This window comes from Rutilus rutilus (genome assembly GCF_951802725.1).
Source record: "Rutilus rutilus genome assembly, chromosome: 1".
Classification (NCBI taxonomy): domain Eukaryota; kingdom Metazoa; phylum Chordata; class Actinopteri; order Cypriniformes; family Leuciscidae; genus Rutilus; species Rutilus rutilus.
This window is the reverse complement of record NC_140209.1, coordinates 1,166,484-1,186,222: the sequence shown is the minus strand read 5'-3', so window position 1 is coordinate 1,186,222 and position 19,739 is coordinate 1,166,484. Positions and strand designations below refer to the sequence as shown.

Here is a 19,739-nt window from a genome sequence, read left to right as displayed (position 1 = left end):
AGTTTAAGTGATTCTTTAGCCATTTTATCAGATCTTTCATTTCCTGGTATATCAGCATGTGCTGGTACCCAAACACATTTAATTATTGTTCCAGCTTGCCTTAAGCTATACATAATATTCAATATTTCTATATAGATATCATATCTAACTGTTTGATATGTTTGCAGGCTTATAAGTGATGCCATTGAATCTGAACAAATCACAACTTTATTTGGCATCACTTCTTCCACCCAACTAAGTGCCATCTGAACTGCCACCAATTCTGCGGTATACACTGAAGTCCCATCTGTAAATCTCCCATATTTTCCTATTTTAAACTCTGGAACATAAAATGCTGACCCAGTGTGACCTATCTCTGGATTTCTTGATCCATCTGTGTATATTGGAAGAAATGCATAATAAACTGTTCTGATATATTCAATTGTATAGCTCTTAATGTCAATTTGTCCTTTTTTAACACTCTCATGAGTTTGTAAATCAGCTTCAGGTTGGCTAATAAACCAGGGGGGTATTGGGGAAATGGTTACCGGTAATGAAAATGATGTATTATTTAGCGACATTCCTGTAGCCCATTCCTTTGCTTTCCATGCAAAACCTGTTCCTGTTGAGCTTATTGTCTCCCAACTCCCCTCTATTATTGCTTTTGTAAAATGTTCCTGTTTCTGCCCTTGTAAATTGATCCAGTAAGCAACAGATCATTTGTGGCGTCTTATTTCTAATGGGGACTCTCCTGTTTCCACTTGCATTGCTGAGATTGGAGTTGTTTTAATTGCTCCTGTGATACATCTCAAAGCTCGTGCTTGAGTTAAATCTAACCTGTTTAGCATACAAATAATACAGGACTGTGGTGTTCCATTTTCTACATTCACCATCTGAGATAATGTATTGCCAACCGTCCAAATAAGAAACTTAAAACACAATTATAAAATCTTCCTTCAGTTTCAATACTTTGCAACTTTAATAGCAATCCTTCTCTCCACATCATATCGTATGCTTTTTCGATGTCAAAGTATACTGCCACTAACACCTCTTTCATTGCTAGAGCCGTTTTTACATCAGTTTCTAATCTTATTAGTGTGTCTAAGGTGGATCTAGCTGGTCGAAAACCATACTGATCCGAGCTGTTAATCCTTTGCTTTCTAACACGTAATAAAGTCGATTAACGATCTGAATGTGAAAATGTCGTCATCAGAAGAATATGATATGGAAAGTTTCTGTTGTTCTCTAAAAGTACTAAAAATATTTTTACAATGTTTACATGGTACAATAACTGGTAGGTTACTGTTTTTATTATTGCTTGGCACACATTTTCAATAAATTTCTTGTGATTTGAATCTGATTTTGATTCAATATTGATTAATTTAGATAAATATTAGGTACAGATACATGTTCATTTTTCTCAAGAAAAAAGCATATCTCACCTAATGCTGTAAATATAATGCCCTGTCAGCTTTTATTATTATTAAAGGTTAAAAATAACAACTCAAATGAAATATAATAGGGGTTTTATTATAATGTTAAAATATTTTAACGATATATAAAAATAAATATGTAAAAAATATCATAAATATGTAATATAGTGCACATATTTAGCAAAATAGCTAAAATAGCTATTTTTCTAGCCAACTAGCGTGCTATGGTCATTAATGTTCCTGAGGTAAATGTACGTCACGTGTAGGTTATAGTGTTCTCCAGCTGTTATTGAGCTCTTCCACGGGTGAAAAACACTGACTGATGGATATTATGTATGAGGGATTTACATTTCGGTAAGTTGTACTGTATCTTTCAACACACCTATTGTTCATTCGTGTTTATTTGCTATTAACTAGTAGTGAAGAGTAAGAGATGATCGGTTCAGGCGATACAGAGATCTGTCACGTCACATCTACAAGCGCCTAAACCGTATTTATTGTTGAATTTCGTGATAAAATGGACAGAATCTGAGAGCTGAGAGTGTGTTTCATATCAATAGTAGCCTTGTCTGTCGGTGTCAGTCCTCTTTGCTTCATGATTTTCCTCTGCGTGAGAAACTGGATGTGTGTCGTGAGAGCGAGTGAAAAGTGTCGATTGCCTGATTCTCAGCATTGGCAGCCCTGCATGAAGTCAAATTAATTTCCATAACACACCACTGAGGATTTGTTCTGCATGATATCAGCATTGACCAGCAGGTGGCGCTGTGTGCATTCCAAACCTGGAGAAATCAACCACTTTTACACACATCAGGCTGGAAAGCTTTAAAGCTTCATGAAGCTTCATCTCACCATCACTACCTTCAGGTTCACTCAGCTCAACAGTTATACGCTATATTAGCAATAATGATGATTTTGGGAGACATGGATGAGCTTTGATTGGTGGTTCCCATCATGCACTGCAACATTAGGCTTTATGTTTATTTCCCCAGTGATGGTTGGTTGGTCAGATGAGAGGAAGTTAATAACCACAGGAGGAGCTGCTGATGTTTAAAGGAGGAGCTGTAACTATATATAATGAAGAGGAAGACTGACAGAAACAGAAAATGGCTGATAAGTGTGATCTGTGTCTGCTGGGACTGATCATTCTCTCTTCACTTCTCACAGGTAAAGAAATCTGTATTTTCTCTAAAGACATTTAGTGGAATTAGTCTGGAAAGAGTTCATTTGAACATGCTCAGTTTATTCTTGCACACATTCACGTTGTGATCTCAGAGTTGTGTATTGATACACACAGATCATACTGTATTATTCCTGATACTGGACATAGTGTCACTCAAACATCTGATGATGAAGAATTATCTTCATATTAAGAGTGTGTCAGTGATTTGAACAGCTCTCTGATAAAGACTAATAGTTTATTCTGGAGAGTGTGTTGTTTGCTTTAAGTCAGGAAAAATACTATGATTTAAAACTTCTGCTTTTTATGCTGGTGTGTTTTATGTTTCATTTATTAATATATATCATAATGATCACTGAGATATACTGTGTTTCAGGAACCAGTGGAGATGATCATGTGTTCATCAGTTCTGGTGAAAATGTCTCTCTGTCCTGTAATAAAGCTCTTTCTGACTGCAACTCAACTACATGGACCTACGATGACAGACGTTCAGTAGAAGTTGATCTGATTACTAGAGGGATAAAGAATAAAGACACAGAGAGACATGAGAGACTGAGTCTGGAGTCTGACTGCTCTCTGAACATCAAGAACGTCACAGTAGAAGATTATGGATTATACAGCTGCGAACAATATGTGAATGAAGAAGAACAAGGACCTGTTGCTTATGTTTTTCTGCATGGTATTCATGGTAAGTTTATGATTATGTGGTCAATTTAAAAAGGGCAGATTCTCCCTTTAAACTCAGATGATGATTGAAGAGTCTGTGATTTGTGTCTTGTGTTCAGTTTCAGTGTCTTCATCATCATCATCATCATCATCATCTTCATCTTCATCCTCACAGACTGAGATCAGTCCAGGCCGCTCTGTGACTCTCTCCTGTCAGTTGTATACAGATGCTGGACGCACATGTGATGATTGGGTCCGTTCTGAGGGACTTAAGCTGTTGTGGGTGAATCAGACTGGTGTTGATCTGAAGACAGACTCCAGATATCAGATATTATCATCATCAGGTCGACGTCGCTGTATCATCCTCACTCTGACTACAACACTCCTGAATGAAGATGACAACAGAGAGTGGAGATGTCAGCTTACTCACAGAAATCAACTCAAGACCTCAGTCAGATACACTGTCAAGTATTCAGGTGAGAAAACACTCTTTTCTGACAGATTTGTGAAAACTTCCACAGATTGGCTCTACTCTTTCTGATGGCTTCATACGTTTTGGAGTTGTAAAATATTAGTGGTCAAAGTCATAAACTGCATAACAATCCTTATAATCCCCAATATTGGCCTCCTACATGGGTCATACATGATATATTGCATAAATCAGACGAGTGTATTAAAGCCTAGTATGACCCATGTAGGAGGTCGGCTTTAGGAATTATAAGGCTTATGTCCTTCATTCAAGCTGAAGGTTTATTTGCAGAAGCTCAACTGTGTTTCACTCTCATATAAACCAGGAATAAATTATACAGTAGCACAGTAATACAGTTATACAGTAATACAGTACAGTCTCTTCTCAACTACTGCCACTGTAAACTGTGATGATGAACACAAACTGCATGTCATGATCGATATGAACATATGATGTTATTGTCCTACAGATGATGCGTCTGAACATTCATCTTCTGCAGCTCCAGTCGCTTCACCAACACTGACTCCAGTCAGAAGCTCAAACTCTGAGAAGAAATCAAGCCGAACTACAGCAGCAGCTCCTACTGAGGAATATCTATGTACATCTAGATATACATCTACACAAGGTTCATGATCACATCATAGATGATGTAACGACTGAGAACACATAACTATTTACTACTAGATTTATTTTTGGTGAATGGCGATAGTCATTCTCCTCCTGACAGCTTGAGAGTGAAGTAAGAAGATAATAGATGACAGACTCGTGCACATATTCATCATGTGATCATGAAGACGTTAATTGTTTAATTAGGGTTGGAGATGAACTGTGCAGGACAGTCGATCGGCAGGAGCAGGATTGGGCACCCCTGATTTATAGCCTTAAATACATATAGTCACGTAGTGTTGATAACATTAACAATTTGAGAACAAAGTATAACAATAATAATTTGCATGGTTTGACGTGATCTGAGCTTACTATGCGATTGTTAGATTTAATCAAGTAAAGTCACCTTTATTGTTAAACAGTATTTATATCGTTGTTATCTCTTTTGATTGTACTACAATTATGTGTGATCACATATTCATCATTTCTGTGATGTGAAGCTCCAGTATTATGTGATGATGATGTTGTGTATATGTGGCATTATGTGTTGAACTGAACTAACAGACGTGATCCACAGATCCAGCTGATCCAGCATCAGAAACTGGAGTCAGTGTGACTGCTGGATCATTATACAGAGGTACGACACGTTCATTTATACTGACAGCTTTATAACATTAAACTATCAGTCAGTCTGTAAATGCTTCATCAATAACTGTTGATAGTTGAATACCCTTGACTTCAGTCATGTACAGTTTCTCTTCTTCCTCTCATGTTTCCTGCAGTGATTGTGATTATTGTTGAGATCGCAGTGTTTGCTGCTCCTACTGTGATTCTTCTTCAGATCATCTGTGCAAGAAGAGCTGGTGAGTTTTGAGCCGCACACAATCTGATGATTCACACTCATCTGATCTGGAACAATCTGCAATCATGATAAAAACACATACGAGAGGTCAGTCAATGCTTTTATTTTGCAGGGAGGAAGGACTCGAAGCACCCAGAGGAAATAGAGATGCCGACAATATTAGAATAAAATACTGATGAGTTTAGAGCCAATCTGCAGCAATATTTACAATAGCAGAATCTTACAGAGGATTGTTCATTGTTTTTTTTTCTTCTTCTCAGAAAACACTCGCTTATTTAATCGCATGTTTAGATACATTTTTCTACATTCTCCATTCTCTTGCGCTTCATATGTAAACTGCTTTAAATATAATATTAATACAGTAATGGACAGACTCAGACTGTATAATCTCTCTCTGTTCTGTGTGATGGAGCTGATTTGAGGATTCTTGGATCTTGTCTGTTCATTCCTGTTTTTAGCATCTTTTTTCATCTTGAATGATTGCTATAATTTTCTTAATAAACCTCTGCAGTTGTGTTTAATAAGTCTCCTTTCCTGAGATGTTTGTTAGGAATATGTTAATTCCCCTTCATGAGCTGGTAATGTCTCTGTAAGTCCACTGAAGCGAGTTGTAGTTGAGAAGTCGCTTCAATAACCGAGAGCTAGATATTGGGTCTTAAACACCTCACGACACCCTGAAGGACCCACTGAGAGGTCAGACTTGAAGCACTGTTCCTGAGATGCTCTTCTTGGTGGTTAACTGTAAGCAGCAGACAGATCCAGCAAGAGGAGAACTGAGGATTCGGAGGCTCCTCTTGCCAGTCTCAGAGCTTCAATAACCGAGAGCAGGGCCGTCTCAGTTTAGTGGCGCTTCTGAAGCCAGACTGGTTGTTGTCCAGGAGGATGTTCTGTGTGAGAAATGTAGATAGTTGGTGGAAAACGACTCGTTCAAGTGTTTTAGCAAAGTGGTCCAGAAGTTCAGGGAGGCGGAAGGTAAATCAGTGGTGCTTGAGAAATACATCCCAGATCTTCCAGAGCATTTGTAGTGTTGATAAAGGAGTCTGGATCTGATATATTTCTCAAGGCTGGAGAGAGTAAAGCAGAACGTTATAATCCATGTGTAGAAAATGTGTATAAACTGTGATCAGAGCAGATGTGTGTTGAGATAGTGCGGTTCACGATACGCATGTAAAGCAACACTTCACTGTATTGTGATACAGCAACTCTAGCAGGATTTAATCACTCGGTTGATCAGAACAGAGGAAGTTAATAACCACAGGAGGAGCTGATGATGATTAAAGCAGCTGTAAGTAGTGATGTGACGTTCGGCACCGAGGCTTCAAAGCTTGTATCAAAAAAACAAAACATCTCACACTGAAGCAGTGTATCGGAGCTTGATTCGTTTTGCCGTAACCACGTGATCTGTGATGTCCGAAGCTTCATTTCCACACACAGTCACGTGACTGCTTCGTATTCAGATTCAGAAATAGCGCGAACCCCTTGAGCCGGTTTCCAGTGTCATGCCCTTCGGCAGTAGAAAATAAAAAAAGAAATAGACTTAGCCCTCACACTGTTGAACAAGTCCTGTTCCTTAATAAAAAACTTTAATTTATGAAATTACCCACAAAATAAAATGTCAGCTCTCCAGTTCACAAGCACTTCACAATTTTCTTTTATTGTGATTATATATGCCTACATGAGCCTTGCCTGAACTCATAGGATTGGGACTGAGGCTGAAGTTTATGTGAATAAGGCTGCATTTGTAGATCAAAGCAGATTCATAAGAATTGTTTCTGTACAAGTGAATTAGTCCCTTTTATTATTATTTTTTTCATAAATTAATTCATATTGTTGTTTGTTCAGATTGTTGCTTGTTCATGTATAAGAACTACATCAACACTAACACATGAATTATGAGGATTAATTGTATTGCTTTGTGGTTTACAGAGCACAAAGTGAATTATTAAATGAAACAAAAAAAGAAAAACGGTCTTCTGGGACAGAAAGGCTGCTTTTCCACCTTTTGACCACAAGAGTCCTGGTTTGTCTGAGTGTGCTCTCCTGTTCCTCATGTGCTCTGCTCTCTTTATAATGTGCTTCTTGTGCTACGCTACTGTTGTTGCTAATAGTCTGTTGTTCTTGTTAAAGGAACACGCTGACTTTTTGGGACTTTATCTTATTCACCGTATCCCCCAGAGTTAGATGAGTCCACACACACCCTTCTCATCTCCGTGCGTGCCGTAACTCTGTCTGACGCACCCACCGCTAGCCTAGCTTAGCACAAAGACTGGAGGCAAACGGCTCCAGCTAGCATACTGCTCCCAATAAGTGACAAAATAACGCCAACATTTTCATATTTACATGTTGTGTTTTGTATAGTCAATATAAAAAGTGAAGCTGTACAAACAAACACAAAAGGTCACTCGCAAGATATACTGGAGATTAACAGATGAGTCACGAGATGACAGTCAGGTTGAGATCATTAATCTAATATGCAAATATGCTCCTGTCCATCTGAAGAGAGAATGTGTGTAATGCAGTGAGAAAAGTAATTCATGATCAAGTTCACTGCAACATTTGTCTTAAAAAAATGTCCTCTTGTAAGAAGAATTGTTTGAAATTCTATATCGTATCCCTGTTAAAAGAGTTGGATTAGTTTTATTGGCATACATTCTTTCAGAAAACTGTGCATAATACACAAGTGAGTTAGCCTGACTTCGTCATACTCAGATTCTAGGCAGAATGTGAGTCTGATACTGCTCCATAGGGCTTTGATTATGAGGTGAAAAAATAGATTATGAAACCAGAAAAAAAAAACTCTGCACTCAATTGGATAGACCTACAACCAATCAGAGCAATGCAGTAAGTGACAAATGCTTTGATTGCTGTTCTCTGTTTGTCTTTTAAAATGAATGCGCTGTCGATTTCTTTTATAACAGACGCGATAGCGGAATCTAAACATCTCAATTCTCCAGCTGCAGTCGTCTCTGTTGAAAACCAATTCAACCCAAGCGCTCTTTGATGACGTGGGTGATTACGTAACCGCAGATCATCTGTCTATCATCGATTAAAGCCCGCCCTGGCAATTTGATTGGCTCGGCCTTCTGGGAGCCGACCATAATTACTCCTCAACGAATCGAGTCCAGACCGAACTTCCCGACCAAAAAATGTTGTGGGCGAGGTTCGGGCTGGCACCCAGGCTACAAGTGAGTCAGACTAGTGCAGATATTACAGATAGGTCATTGTCTTTCCTCCACGCCACACTGGCGGACTTTTTCTCCCCGTAAAGAAATGCTCATTTTCAGACCACAATTTAAAAAATTGAGCTGTCTGCTCCTTGCTCCCTGAAACAATTATTAAACTAATATTAGCACAAGTTTTCCCTCAAACCACCTGAGAAATTTTATAAGAAAGAAAAACTTGTGGTCTTTTCTTTTTCAGACTTTCTTTTTCAAACTTTTCCAAACTGGAGCAGCGCTTACTCGCTGTAGGAAGAAAATGCATGATTTGATAAACATGAAAAGGACTTAAACGTCTGGCATGGCCTCTCGCTCTAACGTTAATCTAGATAAATGTGTGCTATTATTAAGTGCATATCCAAGTGTTTTCGAGCGGAGTGTGGAGCGTGCACTGCATCACATGGAGGCGCCGACGCGATTACTTGCATTTTCCTTTCAACAGTGGAAACAGCTCAAAATACTCCATCATTTCTGGCCAAACAGAAAAGAACAATACATCATTCGACTACATTTATTTGTGTACTCACAATAACAAGAAAACGTCTCGGGTTACGACTGTAACCCTTGTTCCCTGAGAAGGGAACGAGACGCTGCGTCGAGAATCAACACATTGGGGAACGCCTTCAGCGTGACGCGTCTGAAGTCTGTATAGAACTAGTCTAATCTTGATTGGTGTTGCGTCATGACGTCACTCGTGACGGAGATGCGGAAGCTATAAAAGGATGCCGGCACATAACAGCGTTAGCTTCTGATTGGTCGAAGCAAGTCGTTCTCAGGAGCGCGCGAAGTGTGGCCGAGGGACGCAGCGTCTCGTTCCCTTCTCAGGGAACAAGGGTTAAAGTCGTAACACGAGACGTTCCCTTTCGAGGGAACTCGCGCTGCGTCGAGAATGGGAAATGCACTTGTGAGCCCGGTGTAGAGGGCAGATCTAGACTGTAATGTCTTATGAAGGTGTGTGGGGAGGCCCAGCCTGCGGCATCACAGACCTCTGGAAGGGAAGCACCCGCTAACAAAGCTTTAGAGGAAGCCACTCCTCTGGTTGAGTGGGCTCTTATTAGAAGAGGCGAAGGCAAGTTGCGCGCCTCGTAAGCCGAAGAAATAGCTTCTACTATCCATCTGCTGATAGTTTGCTTAGAGGCAGGGGAACACTTCTTAAGTGACCCAAAACACACAAATAACTAATCCGACTTCCTCCAGCCCGAGGTTCTCAGAACATAGGCCTCAAGGGCTCGGACCGGACATGCGGTGGAGGATGAAATGCCTGAAGAATTACAGACTGTGCCACATTTGTAGGCATCTTAGGCACATAGCAAGGTCTAGGGTGGAGAATGACTCTTACTCTGCCGGGAGCGAACTCGAGGCAAGAGGGAGTAATGGACAGCGCCTGCAAATCGCCAACTCTTTTCAGGGAAGTAATAGCGAGCAGGAAGGCTACTTTCAAAGATAGAAATTTCTCAGACACCGTGTCCAGTGGTTCGAAGGGTGCCAGGGATAACCCCTCAAGAGCCACAGCCAGGTGGAAGACTGGTAGGTTGGAAGACTGGAAGGTTCAGAATGAAGGATGAAAATAATCATTATTGCTAATGTACCGTATAACTGTTGAGCTAAGTGAACCTGAAGGTAGTGATGGTGAGATGACAGTGGGTGAATGACGGATAAGGATTTTAAAAAACGGGCAAAAATTTAAATTTTAGGACTTTCTATATTCATTAGAGAGTTGTGTATGTAACGCAATGATATTTACACATTTCAAGAATGTAATTAACCACTTTTTTGGTGAATCAGATCTTTTCCCCCATGAAAATGTCATTCCTGGGTAACGTAATGAATTTTTAAACTAATTACAATTCTACCATTGTTGGCATATACAAATGTACTGATCTCCATAACTGGAGCTCAACAAACAATAAGTGCTCGGAAAACTACATTTTAATCACAATTAATATAATCAGTTTGGGATTTCATATAGACATGGGCTTATTTTTGGCTGCTGCTAACTCAAAATTCAGAACCAAATAAAAAAAGAAAAGCTGGAAAATGTTTAAAAATGATTTCCAATTAAGTAAATAAGACTTCTTGTATCATTAACTTAACAAAAAAACTTGTGTAATCTAACACACAAATATGCGTTAAATTAATTGCCTGTGTCACTGTCAGACGGAAGGACATTCTGCAATATTTTTCAGGATTACCATAAAAACCATCCGCAGTATAATTTTTCTTTCCACTCAAACTTGAAACAAAGTAAGAGACACTGACAAGTTTTTAATGATTTAAAAATCTGTAAAAAATTACAGTAAATCTGTAAAATTATAATGCTTCATAAACAATGGCCAAGGGTATAGTCCAACACATTATACAGCTAAAACACTTGCACTTTTATTGCAAATGAGCCAAGTCAAGTCACCTTAATTTATATAGCGCTTTTAACAATATAGATTGTTTCAAAGCAGCTTTACAGTGATAATAGGAGATTGCAGTAACATAAATTGTTTAGGCTTTACAGCAGCTCTAGAATAAAGTTATTGTCCAGCTAAAGTTAGTTTGATTGATTCACTTCCGTTGCAGAGATCATTAGTTATTAACTTAGGGGCCGCTAACACAACACCGTTCTCACAGAAAACTCTTAAGTTCTTTCTGCGCAAACTTCAAAAAGGCTTCCAGAGCATTTGTAGTGTTGATAAAGGAGTCTGGATCTGATATATTTCTCAAGGCTGGAGAGAGTAAAGCAGAACGTTATAATCCATGTGTAGAAACTCCCTGAAGACAGTTAATATCTGCTTTACAGACGCTCATGTGCAAATGCAGGTTTATTTTACCAAGCTGATGCTAATAATTACTTTACAATACTTTTAAAATCTGTTTTATAATTCAGGAAACTGCTTAAATAAGGAAGGGAGACTAACAGTAATGCTCAAGTGTGCAAAAGAATATCTTATAAACTGTGTTCAGAGCAGATGTGTGTTGAGATAGTGCGGTTCACCATACGCATGTAAAGCAGCACTTCACTGTGGCATCGTGTCTCTATACAGCAACTCCAGCAGGATTTAATCTCTCAGTTGATCAGAACAGAGGAAGTTAATAACCACAGGAGGAGCTGATGATGTTTAAAGGAGGAGCTGTAACTATATGTAATGAAGAGGAAGACTGACAGAAACAGAAGATGTCTGATAAGTGTGATCTGTGTCTGCTGGGACTGATCATTCTCTCTTCACTTCTCTCTGTCAAGGTTCTCCTCTGACCGTTCTGTCAGTCGTGTCAGTCTAATCTGTCTATTTTAGTGGTGTTTTGTTCTTCCCGCTGTTCCAGAGGATCCTTGCTATTGTTTAGTATATTTCCCCCCTTAGTTTTCTCTGCTTATTCTGGAGCAATGTAGCTGTTATCTGATTGGCTTGAGTAAGCGGTGGGTGGAGTCCACTTATCTGTGGCTTTTCCTGCATGTTGACGCTAGAAGTGTTTCACAATCCACAGATGCGTGCAGCGATTTACAGATGCACAGATAGCGGTTCACAAATACTGGAAATTTCAGTGAAACTCAAGGTGTGTGAAAACCCCGTACACGTCCATACACTTGAGATGCACAGAGATGATCAGATACAGGACATTTCTGATTACACACACTAGATGTGTTCAGAGATTTCCAGTATACCAGCAATTGCTGATGTTGTAAGATTTATTAAATCTTAAAGCAATCCAACAGTGCCAGATGTTACATAATGGTCAGCATGTACAACACACTTCAACTCTTACTCTACACCTTTTATAGGTGACAACATGTGGACTACAGAGCTGTTATCTGATTGGCTTGAGTAAGCGGTGGGTGGAGTCCACTTATCTGTGGCTTTTTCTGCATGTTGACGCTAGAAGTGTTTCACAATCCACAGATGTGTGCAGCGATTTACAGATGCACAGATAGCGGTTCACAAATAAATGCCAGGCAGAGTTGTGTTTGTGACAAAACACATTTGTTTAATTTTTTATTCATTTGTAAATCTCATTTTATTTACTTGTGAGTTTTATACATTTTTGTGAAACTCTTACATTTATTTGTGGATCTTAATATATTTATTTGTGAATTTGATCTTTTTTTTTTTAATCTCAATCTATTTATTTGGAATAATGCAACAATCCTAACCCCATACTTTTGCTTTGGGACTTTAAGGATATTGGAAATTCCTGTGAAACTTAAGGTGTGTGAAAACCCTGTACACGTCCATACACTTGAGATGCACAGAGATGATCAGATACAGGACATTTCTGATTACACACACTAGATGTGTTCAGAGATTTCCAGTATACCAGCAATTGCTGATGTTGTAATGTTTAAATCCTGGTAAGCATTAGGCCAAGAAAATGATCAGTTCATAAAGATTTATTAAAATCTTAAAGCAATCCAACAGTGCCAGATGTTACATAATGGTCAGCATGTACAACACACTTCAACTCTTACTCTACACCTTTTATAGGTGACAACATGTGGACTACAGTGCCATCTCCTGACTAATACACAAACACTACATTCCCCCATTACTTAAAGCTGTAAATCACACCCAGAGCCGGGTGGATTTTACAGTTTTTTTAAGTCTTTACAAATGGGACTTTACAAATGCTCACATAATATAATAATCATTTTAGAGCTTATAAAATGAATAATGCTCAACGTTAAGTATGAAGTCAATGAATGATGATCATAAACAACTGCTATCAAATCTGGATAAACAGAATCACACAAGAATTAGACAAAATACAAATCGAGAAATAAAAGAGCAATGAACTAGACTCTTACCTGTCATCCCTATTTATGAGCAAACACTGGAAGATTACATAAGCTTGAATGATTGCAGCTCATGAATGCTTTAGACTACAGTCCTAGCCATGGTTTATTTTAAAAGACACTTAGGAGGTTTTGGTCAAGTCAAAGCAAGTAGCAATATAACTGAAAAAAAGTTATTTTAAGCACTTTACTTGCAGTTTAAACAAGTAAAACGGCCCACAGTGTCAGTGTTTGCAGTAAAGAGCTATATTAGAATAACACACACACACCGGCCCACTTTTTCCATGGTCGAATTCCAAATTAGCACTTTTTCCAAATTGGATATATGAAGCAACAGTTCAGCTCTTACTATTGTGTGGTTTTTATTAATACCATGGTTCAACTAATAATGGTTAAATAATAATTCACTTAAGCTGAGAAGTTAACAAAAATATTCCTCATATTGTTTACTCTGGTAGCCTCTCTAGCTGTCCCTGTAGTCATCAAGGCCTCCTCATTTTCAGCAGGGGACTGGCTTATCTGCTGCTCAGAAGCCACACAAAATTAATTAAGAGGTCATTTTACTGCATACACAAATCAAGCTTGAGGTTTGTTATCAATATTAAATTGCATAATATTTGCAAAGCCTATGAATCACCATGAATTGGGTGATACAAAAAGGATAATATTTTAATAAAATACTTTTAATCCAATGCCTTTCTTTTTTTCAACCTGGCTTTTTCAGCCCCTCCTGGCCTCTTCCTCCCATCCATCCTCCCTGACGCGTACCGTTACAGTAGGGCCAGCCCAGCTATCGGTAGGCGCCGGCGGTGCCGCAGACGTGGTAGTCTACCTGAGAAAACGTTTTGGAAAAGACGGGCTATGGACCCAACCAACTCTATGGGAGGGGAGAACTCACTCACATGGTACAACCCATGCAGAGGCTGCGCGCTGCGGTGTCAGAGTGCGGAACGTGTGTAGCCTAATGTAACTAACGTGACAAATGTGAAAATAAATTAATTAATTAATAATAATAATTTCTTCGACCGGCCCAAAAGTGAAGCGGCCCACCGGGAATCCTCCCGATTCTCCACCCCAGGCCTGCTGGCATTCATATAGAACATTACATTTCTATTATTCAAATCAGTTAAATGGTTATTAGGCTGCATAGATTAGATCAGCCGGAACCGGGAACTCTTCCTATAACACCTGATGTACTCGCTACATCATAAGAAGAATGGCGTCTACGCTAATGTTAGTCTTTCTGTTTATTCCATTATTCCATTTCTGTTTATTGTACATTTCATTTGCTCCACACTCTGGGGTCTGGTGTGGGTATGCCTTACTGCAGGCACCTTGATTACATACAGAAATCACAGTTATTAAAACGCTTCAAACATTAATCTTGTTTTCAGAATAGACCATGCTCTGAATGCTATGTGCTAAGAGCTAACAACTTTTACATTTACAAAGAACAAACTTATTAACATTCCAAATAGTGAGATCTTGGGGTCTGACACAGATATACATTATTAGTGGCAAGTTTTGAAGCTGACGTATGATGACGTCATTAATTAGGAGCTGCTGAAATGTCAGCTTTCCCTTTCTCCCTCTGTAGCTGTAATGTTTCCATCAGGAGTTATCTCCAGTTATTTTAACATCCTCCTTATTCCATCTCCCGAGGTGAAGACACAGAGAACGAATCTACAAACAGCAACGATCAGCACTTAATCACAAGAGTGGATTGTGTTTAAAGTATTTCAGGTTGTGATGTTCGCTACCAGTCAGAAATGTGTCAATTCAATCCTGAGGTCATAGTTAAATGTGGTATAACGTGTAAATGAATGTATAACAAATCTTGAACATTATAGAAAAGCTGAATTTATGGATGAGCTTTGTATATGCGGTATCATAATGCAATAAAAATAGAATTTGCTTAATTTGTTGGATGAGCTTCTTCAGGCCATCCGTAAAAATATTTTGGTTTGCCGTAACAGCCAAAAAAAGGTCGGTCGGTCTATATATTTTTTCCGAGATTCAATGAAAAAAAAAAAAAAAAAAAAGTACAATTTTGGTCATTTTGGTGATTACGTAGGTAAGAATTTAAACAAATTTGCATATCGGGACTTCACTGACAGTTTTACAGAACTTTGGGCCAAGTTATATATATATATATATTAAATAATTAGAAAACCTGAATAAACTGAACACCAAAGAATAATATTATAGCGGTGGTGACGTGTTCATGTAACATGTAAGGGTGTGCTGCGGCTGCTGCCAATAACGTGCCTAAAAGCTGTAAGAACTGGGAAAAGTAATGATTATTAGTATGTCAAATATATCAAGGAGACATTTCAATTGTTTATTAATAAACAAGTGTTTTCTGTGTCAAAGATGAAGTTGAGGATGCTGACTCGCGATCTTCGCAGTAGTGAACGCGCCAGAGAGAAATGCACATTTCATACGGATTACATAAGCAGAGAGCAGTCTGTTATCTTTCATTTGAATTGTTTTGTTTAAAAGTAGACATTTCATGCTTTATATATATATATATGTCTCAGGTCTGTGAGGCAAGTAGCTTATATGCTGAGTTTCAGTTCATTTAAGAGACCAGCTCCAGTTCACGCGCCGGCGACTCCGTGTCCTGATTATATAATTGCCTGCTATATTTAGCCTACCTCTTATTTATTAAATCCAGGCAATTGGTTGATGTTGTTGTTTGTTGTTTGCGGAAGTAGCTAAACTTTAACCAGAGCCCGTCTCTGCTTTAACTAACTGTGATTCTCTCACTCACTCACACACACACACACGAGCGCGCGCAGCGACCGTTACATAAGAGCCAGACAGCAGCCGCTGACCTATCTAATATCAGATTCAGCACAAATAAGTTAACAATGTATATATAATGGCCGTGGGCTTTTTTTTTTTTTTTTTTTTATTAACGGGCTCGTCGAGGTCGACCCGTTCGGCAGATTTACCTCAGCTCGACGAATATGCAGTCCGTTTTCAAACCGACGACTACTTCAATGCAGAATTATGACGTTTTTCGCGTATCAATGACGTGCGGGTCGGATACATGCGACCTGGCTGTTCAGACTGAAGTCGCATTTCAAAAGATCGGATATGTATCGGATTTGGGACCACATACCCAAGTGGCCTGGGTCGCATTTGAAAAGATCGGATCTGTGTCGTTCAGACTGTCATGAAAAGATCAGATACAGGTCGCATAGGGGCAAAAAAATCGGAATTGGGTCGTTTCAGCCTGCAGTGTGAACGTAGCCATAATGTTAAACATGACATTTACCAGACTAAAATGCATGTTTGCACCCAAAAAGGAAAATTCTGTCATTATTACTCACCCTCAAGACTTTCGTTCATCTTCGGGACACAAATGAAGATATTAGATTAGATTAGATTCAACTTTATTGTCATTACACAAGTACAGGTACAAGGCAACGAAATGCAATTTAGGACCGACCTGAAGTTAGTAAGAATACAGCATAACATGAGGAGAGTTGAGGAGAAAAAAAGGCAACCCCCAGACTATGCTCCAATAGGGAGTACAGTTTGGGGACAGTAAAACACCTCAGCAATTTGCACATAATCACAACATGAACACACAAGACTTGCAACAGGGGAGGGGGGAGGGGAGAGGGGGTTGGAGGTAACCCAGCACAGGCAAGCAGCCATCCGGTCCTGCAGCCATTTCGGCGCTGGTCACAGACCCGCCTGACAAACTGGTGGTAAAAAGCGTCGAAGGCGTGGGATGGGGGGTGGGGGAGGGTGATTGCATATCTGTATCTATGTAAGAGTTTCTGTATGTGTGGGCCTGAAGAGTCGCTACGCCTGGCATCCCAATCTAGGTGCCTCAGTCCGCAGGATGTCATAGCGAAACACAGCAGTTTCCATGGAGACAACCTTGATCAGGTCCCAGACAGAGTCAACAATCAGCAGGTGTCAGTGTGGAGTCGGGGAAGGAACGCAAGAGCGTCTCTTTGCAGTGCTCTCTCCAGAGGGAGTTGTTGTTCCAGCAGCGGCCTCGGCCAAGGCCACTGCTGATAGAGGGGGGCCAAAAGCAGATAAGATTGTGGTTGTTTGGTCTTGGGACGAGTAGCCGCATTCCAATTTACACAGCTCCTGGTCCGTTTGGGTCTCCGAAACGATCCATTTGCCTTTGCAAAGCTGTGAGCTTCTCCATGATGTTATCCATATTGTGGTTCATAGTCACAGTCTGAGTGCCAACAGCTCTGCCCACTGCTTCAATCATAACGGGCAGCCTTGTGGGGCTTTGGACAGCTGTCACCGTCTTCTTAATTCCTCGATAAACTAGGGCAATGCCTAATCCAAACAGCAGAAAACCTGTTATCATGGTTCCGAATAGGTAGATATCTTCAACGTCCTCCACGGAAAGAGCCGCCAGACACACGACCCGCCACCTCTCCCATGCGTCCATCGTGTAGCCAGCTGCGAACGTTCCGGCAGGGCAGTCAGGTTCCCCCGAACCCAAGCTTCTCGTCGAGAAGATGGTGTCAATTGCGTTGAGAGACCAGTTGATCAAATCCATAATTTCTTAGTTTGGAGAGCAGTGCAGAGAGAGTCTCTCAAAGTACAAGACAGTAGACGAGACGAGAGGAGCAAAGCAGGGAAGATAAGGGAGAGGAGGGTAGGATTTTTGATGAAATCTGAGAGGTTTCTGTCCCTCCATTGACATCAATGTCATTGCAACTGTCAAAGCCCAGAAAGGTGGTAAAAAAATCAGTAAATAGTACATAACTACAGTGGTTCAACCTAAATATTAAGTCAAGTCAAGTCAAGTCAAGTCATCTTCATTTATATAGCGCTTTTAACAATGTAGATTGTTTCAAAGCAGCTTTACAGAGATAAACGTATAATTTATTGTAACAGAGATTGTTTTGGCTTTATAGCGGTTCTTTAGTAAAGTTATTTTCCAGCTAAGGTTAGTTATGATTGATTCGCTTCCGTCGCAACAATCATTTGTTATTAAATTAGCGGCCGCTAAGACGACACCATTCTCTCTACACAAACTTTAAACGCAAACCTGTGAGAAACGCTGATGGCGTTCACATGCGCATTAAGAATTGGTTCTATAGTTATGTGTGTTTGAATATATGTACGCAGGTTTGTTATTCCCTACAAACCAAGCCTAAACAAAGTACTGGTGTTTCCTTATAATTTTTGATACAGAATTTTATTTTATTTTATCAATTCAGGGTAGATACGCGAATTGAGTTTCCCGACAACGCTTTATCTGTAGAGTGGTAAAGGGATCCTCCATAGGGAGAGACTAGTTGGCACTTCAGCACAGCGTTGTCATTGGGTCCATTATGAAGTGACGAGAATACTTTTTGTGCGCAAAATAACCCCAAAATCTATGTTACTGTAATTTCCTATTATCACTGTAAAGCTGCTTTGAAACAATCTATATTGTTAAAAGCGCTATATAAATGAAGGTGACTTGACACTGTTAACACGTCAACAGCGTAGGAGAATGACGTGAAAGAGAAGAGACTGTTGAATAATGTCATTATTTTGGGGTTTTTTTGTGCACAAAAAGGATTCTCGTCGCTTCATAATATTAAGGTTGCACCACTGCAGTTACATGGATTATTTAATGTTTTTACTACTATGGGTGGTTCAGAAACCTCTCAGATTTCATCAAAAATATCTTCATTTGTGTTCTGAAGATGAACGAAGGTCTTACAGGTTTGGAACGACATGAGGGTGAGTAATTACTGATAGAATTTTCATTAATCCTTTAACTGAAAACAACTTGCACTGACATATCTTAAAATATGTGACTGCCACTGTTTTGTCTCAAGATGCACACCAGTAATGTTTTTTTTTTTTTTTTTTTTTTTATGATACATTTTTATAAAAGCTGCTTAAATACGCTAATTTTATTAAGGCCTAGATCTGGCTTAAGCTAAGCCCTGTATGGAAACCAGGGCCATATTGTTCATACCAGTAGTCAGCTTAATAAATACTGTCAAGACAAGGCTAGTGACACAATTCAGTCTAATATATATATGAATGGCAAATATGCTAATGACTAACCTCTGAACAAACTCAAGGTGCTGCCTCTTCCTGGTACTGCAAGCTGAACTCATAGGAGGAGGCAAACAGCGCTGCCAGGCCAGTGATGAAGAGGCTGTGATCCTCTCACACACACCTTGACCTTCCAAACGTAATATCCAGCACTGGTTGCTTAGAGATTGACCTGTAATGGGATAATAAAAAAAAAAAGAATAAATAAATAATATTAATAGTTAAAATTAACTACTGTGGGTTCCACTGTGGTTCGATGTAGTTGTCTATTCATAGTTCTATGAATTAAAATTTTCAACTAAAAATTTAAATTATTTAGGGTTAGAATGCTAAAATGCACTGGCATATAATTTTGCTTGTTTTAAGCATAAACTCACTTAATTTTGACTTATTCTTTCAGAAGACAAGACAATTTTTACGTGTCTATTAAATGCTTTTTCATGTAAGAATTTTAGATATCTGGACTGGAAACAAGATAAAAACACTAATTAAGAAAAACATATTTTGCAG

The 19,739-nt window shown here is 39.2% G+C and overlaps 3 protein-coding genes across 4 annotated transcripts in view; 2 read left to right on the top strand and 1 right to left on the bottom strand.

The window, feature by feature from the left end:
* The window catches only part of LOC311301520 (uncharacterized protein), a 402,121-nt gene that overhangs the window by 11,580 nt on the left and 370,802 nt on the right, over positions 1-19,739 (top strand). The gene's annotated exons all lie outside the window — the stretch shown is intronic.
* Positions 1,753-6,812, top strand: LOC311301505 (uncharacterized protein). Of its 2 annotated transcripts, XM_084426694.1 has the most exons (8): positions 1,850-2,276; positions 2,402-2,576; positions 2,966-3,277; positions 3,375-3,731; positions 4,194-4,349; positions 4,908-4,967; positions 5,113-5,193; positions 5,305-6,812. In XM_084426694.1, exons 2-8 carry the CDS (start codon positions 2,516-2,518, stop codon positions 5,358-5,360), a joined length of 1,083 nt encoding a protein of 360 aa, XP_084282820.1. In that variant the 5' UTR covers positions 1,850-2,276; positions 2,402-2,515; the 3' UTR covers positions 5,361-6,812. The 2 variants fall into 2 exon arrangements, with proteins under 2 accessions (XP_084282821.1, XP_084282820.1); XM_084426695.1 differs by lacking the exon at positions 4,194-4,349 and having other exon boundaries at positions 1,753-2,276.
* The window catches only part of LOC311301401 (uncharacterized protein), a 40,274-nt gene continuing 39,436 nt past the window's right edge, over positions 18,902-19,739 (bottom strand). Inside the window, exon 4 of the mRNA XM_084426463.1 lies at positions 18,902-19,401. The gene's annotated coding sequence lies outside the window, so the exon portion shown is untranslated. The remainder of the gene's footprint in view (positions 19,402-19,739) is intronic.

Coding starts and splice junctions, on each gene's coding strand:
- LOC311301505 (XM_084426694.1), top strand. CDS start 2,516: ATGGCTGATAAGTGTGATCTGTGTCTGCTGGGACTGATCATTCTCTCT. Junction 2,577..2,965: donor TCTCTCTTCACTTCTCACAG/GTAAAGAAATCT, acceptor ACTGTGTTTCAG/GAACCAGTGGAGATGATCAT. Junction 4,350..4,907: donor TAGATATACATCTACACAAG/GTTCATGATCAC, acceptor CGTGATCCACAG/ATCCAGCTGATCCAGCATCA.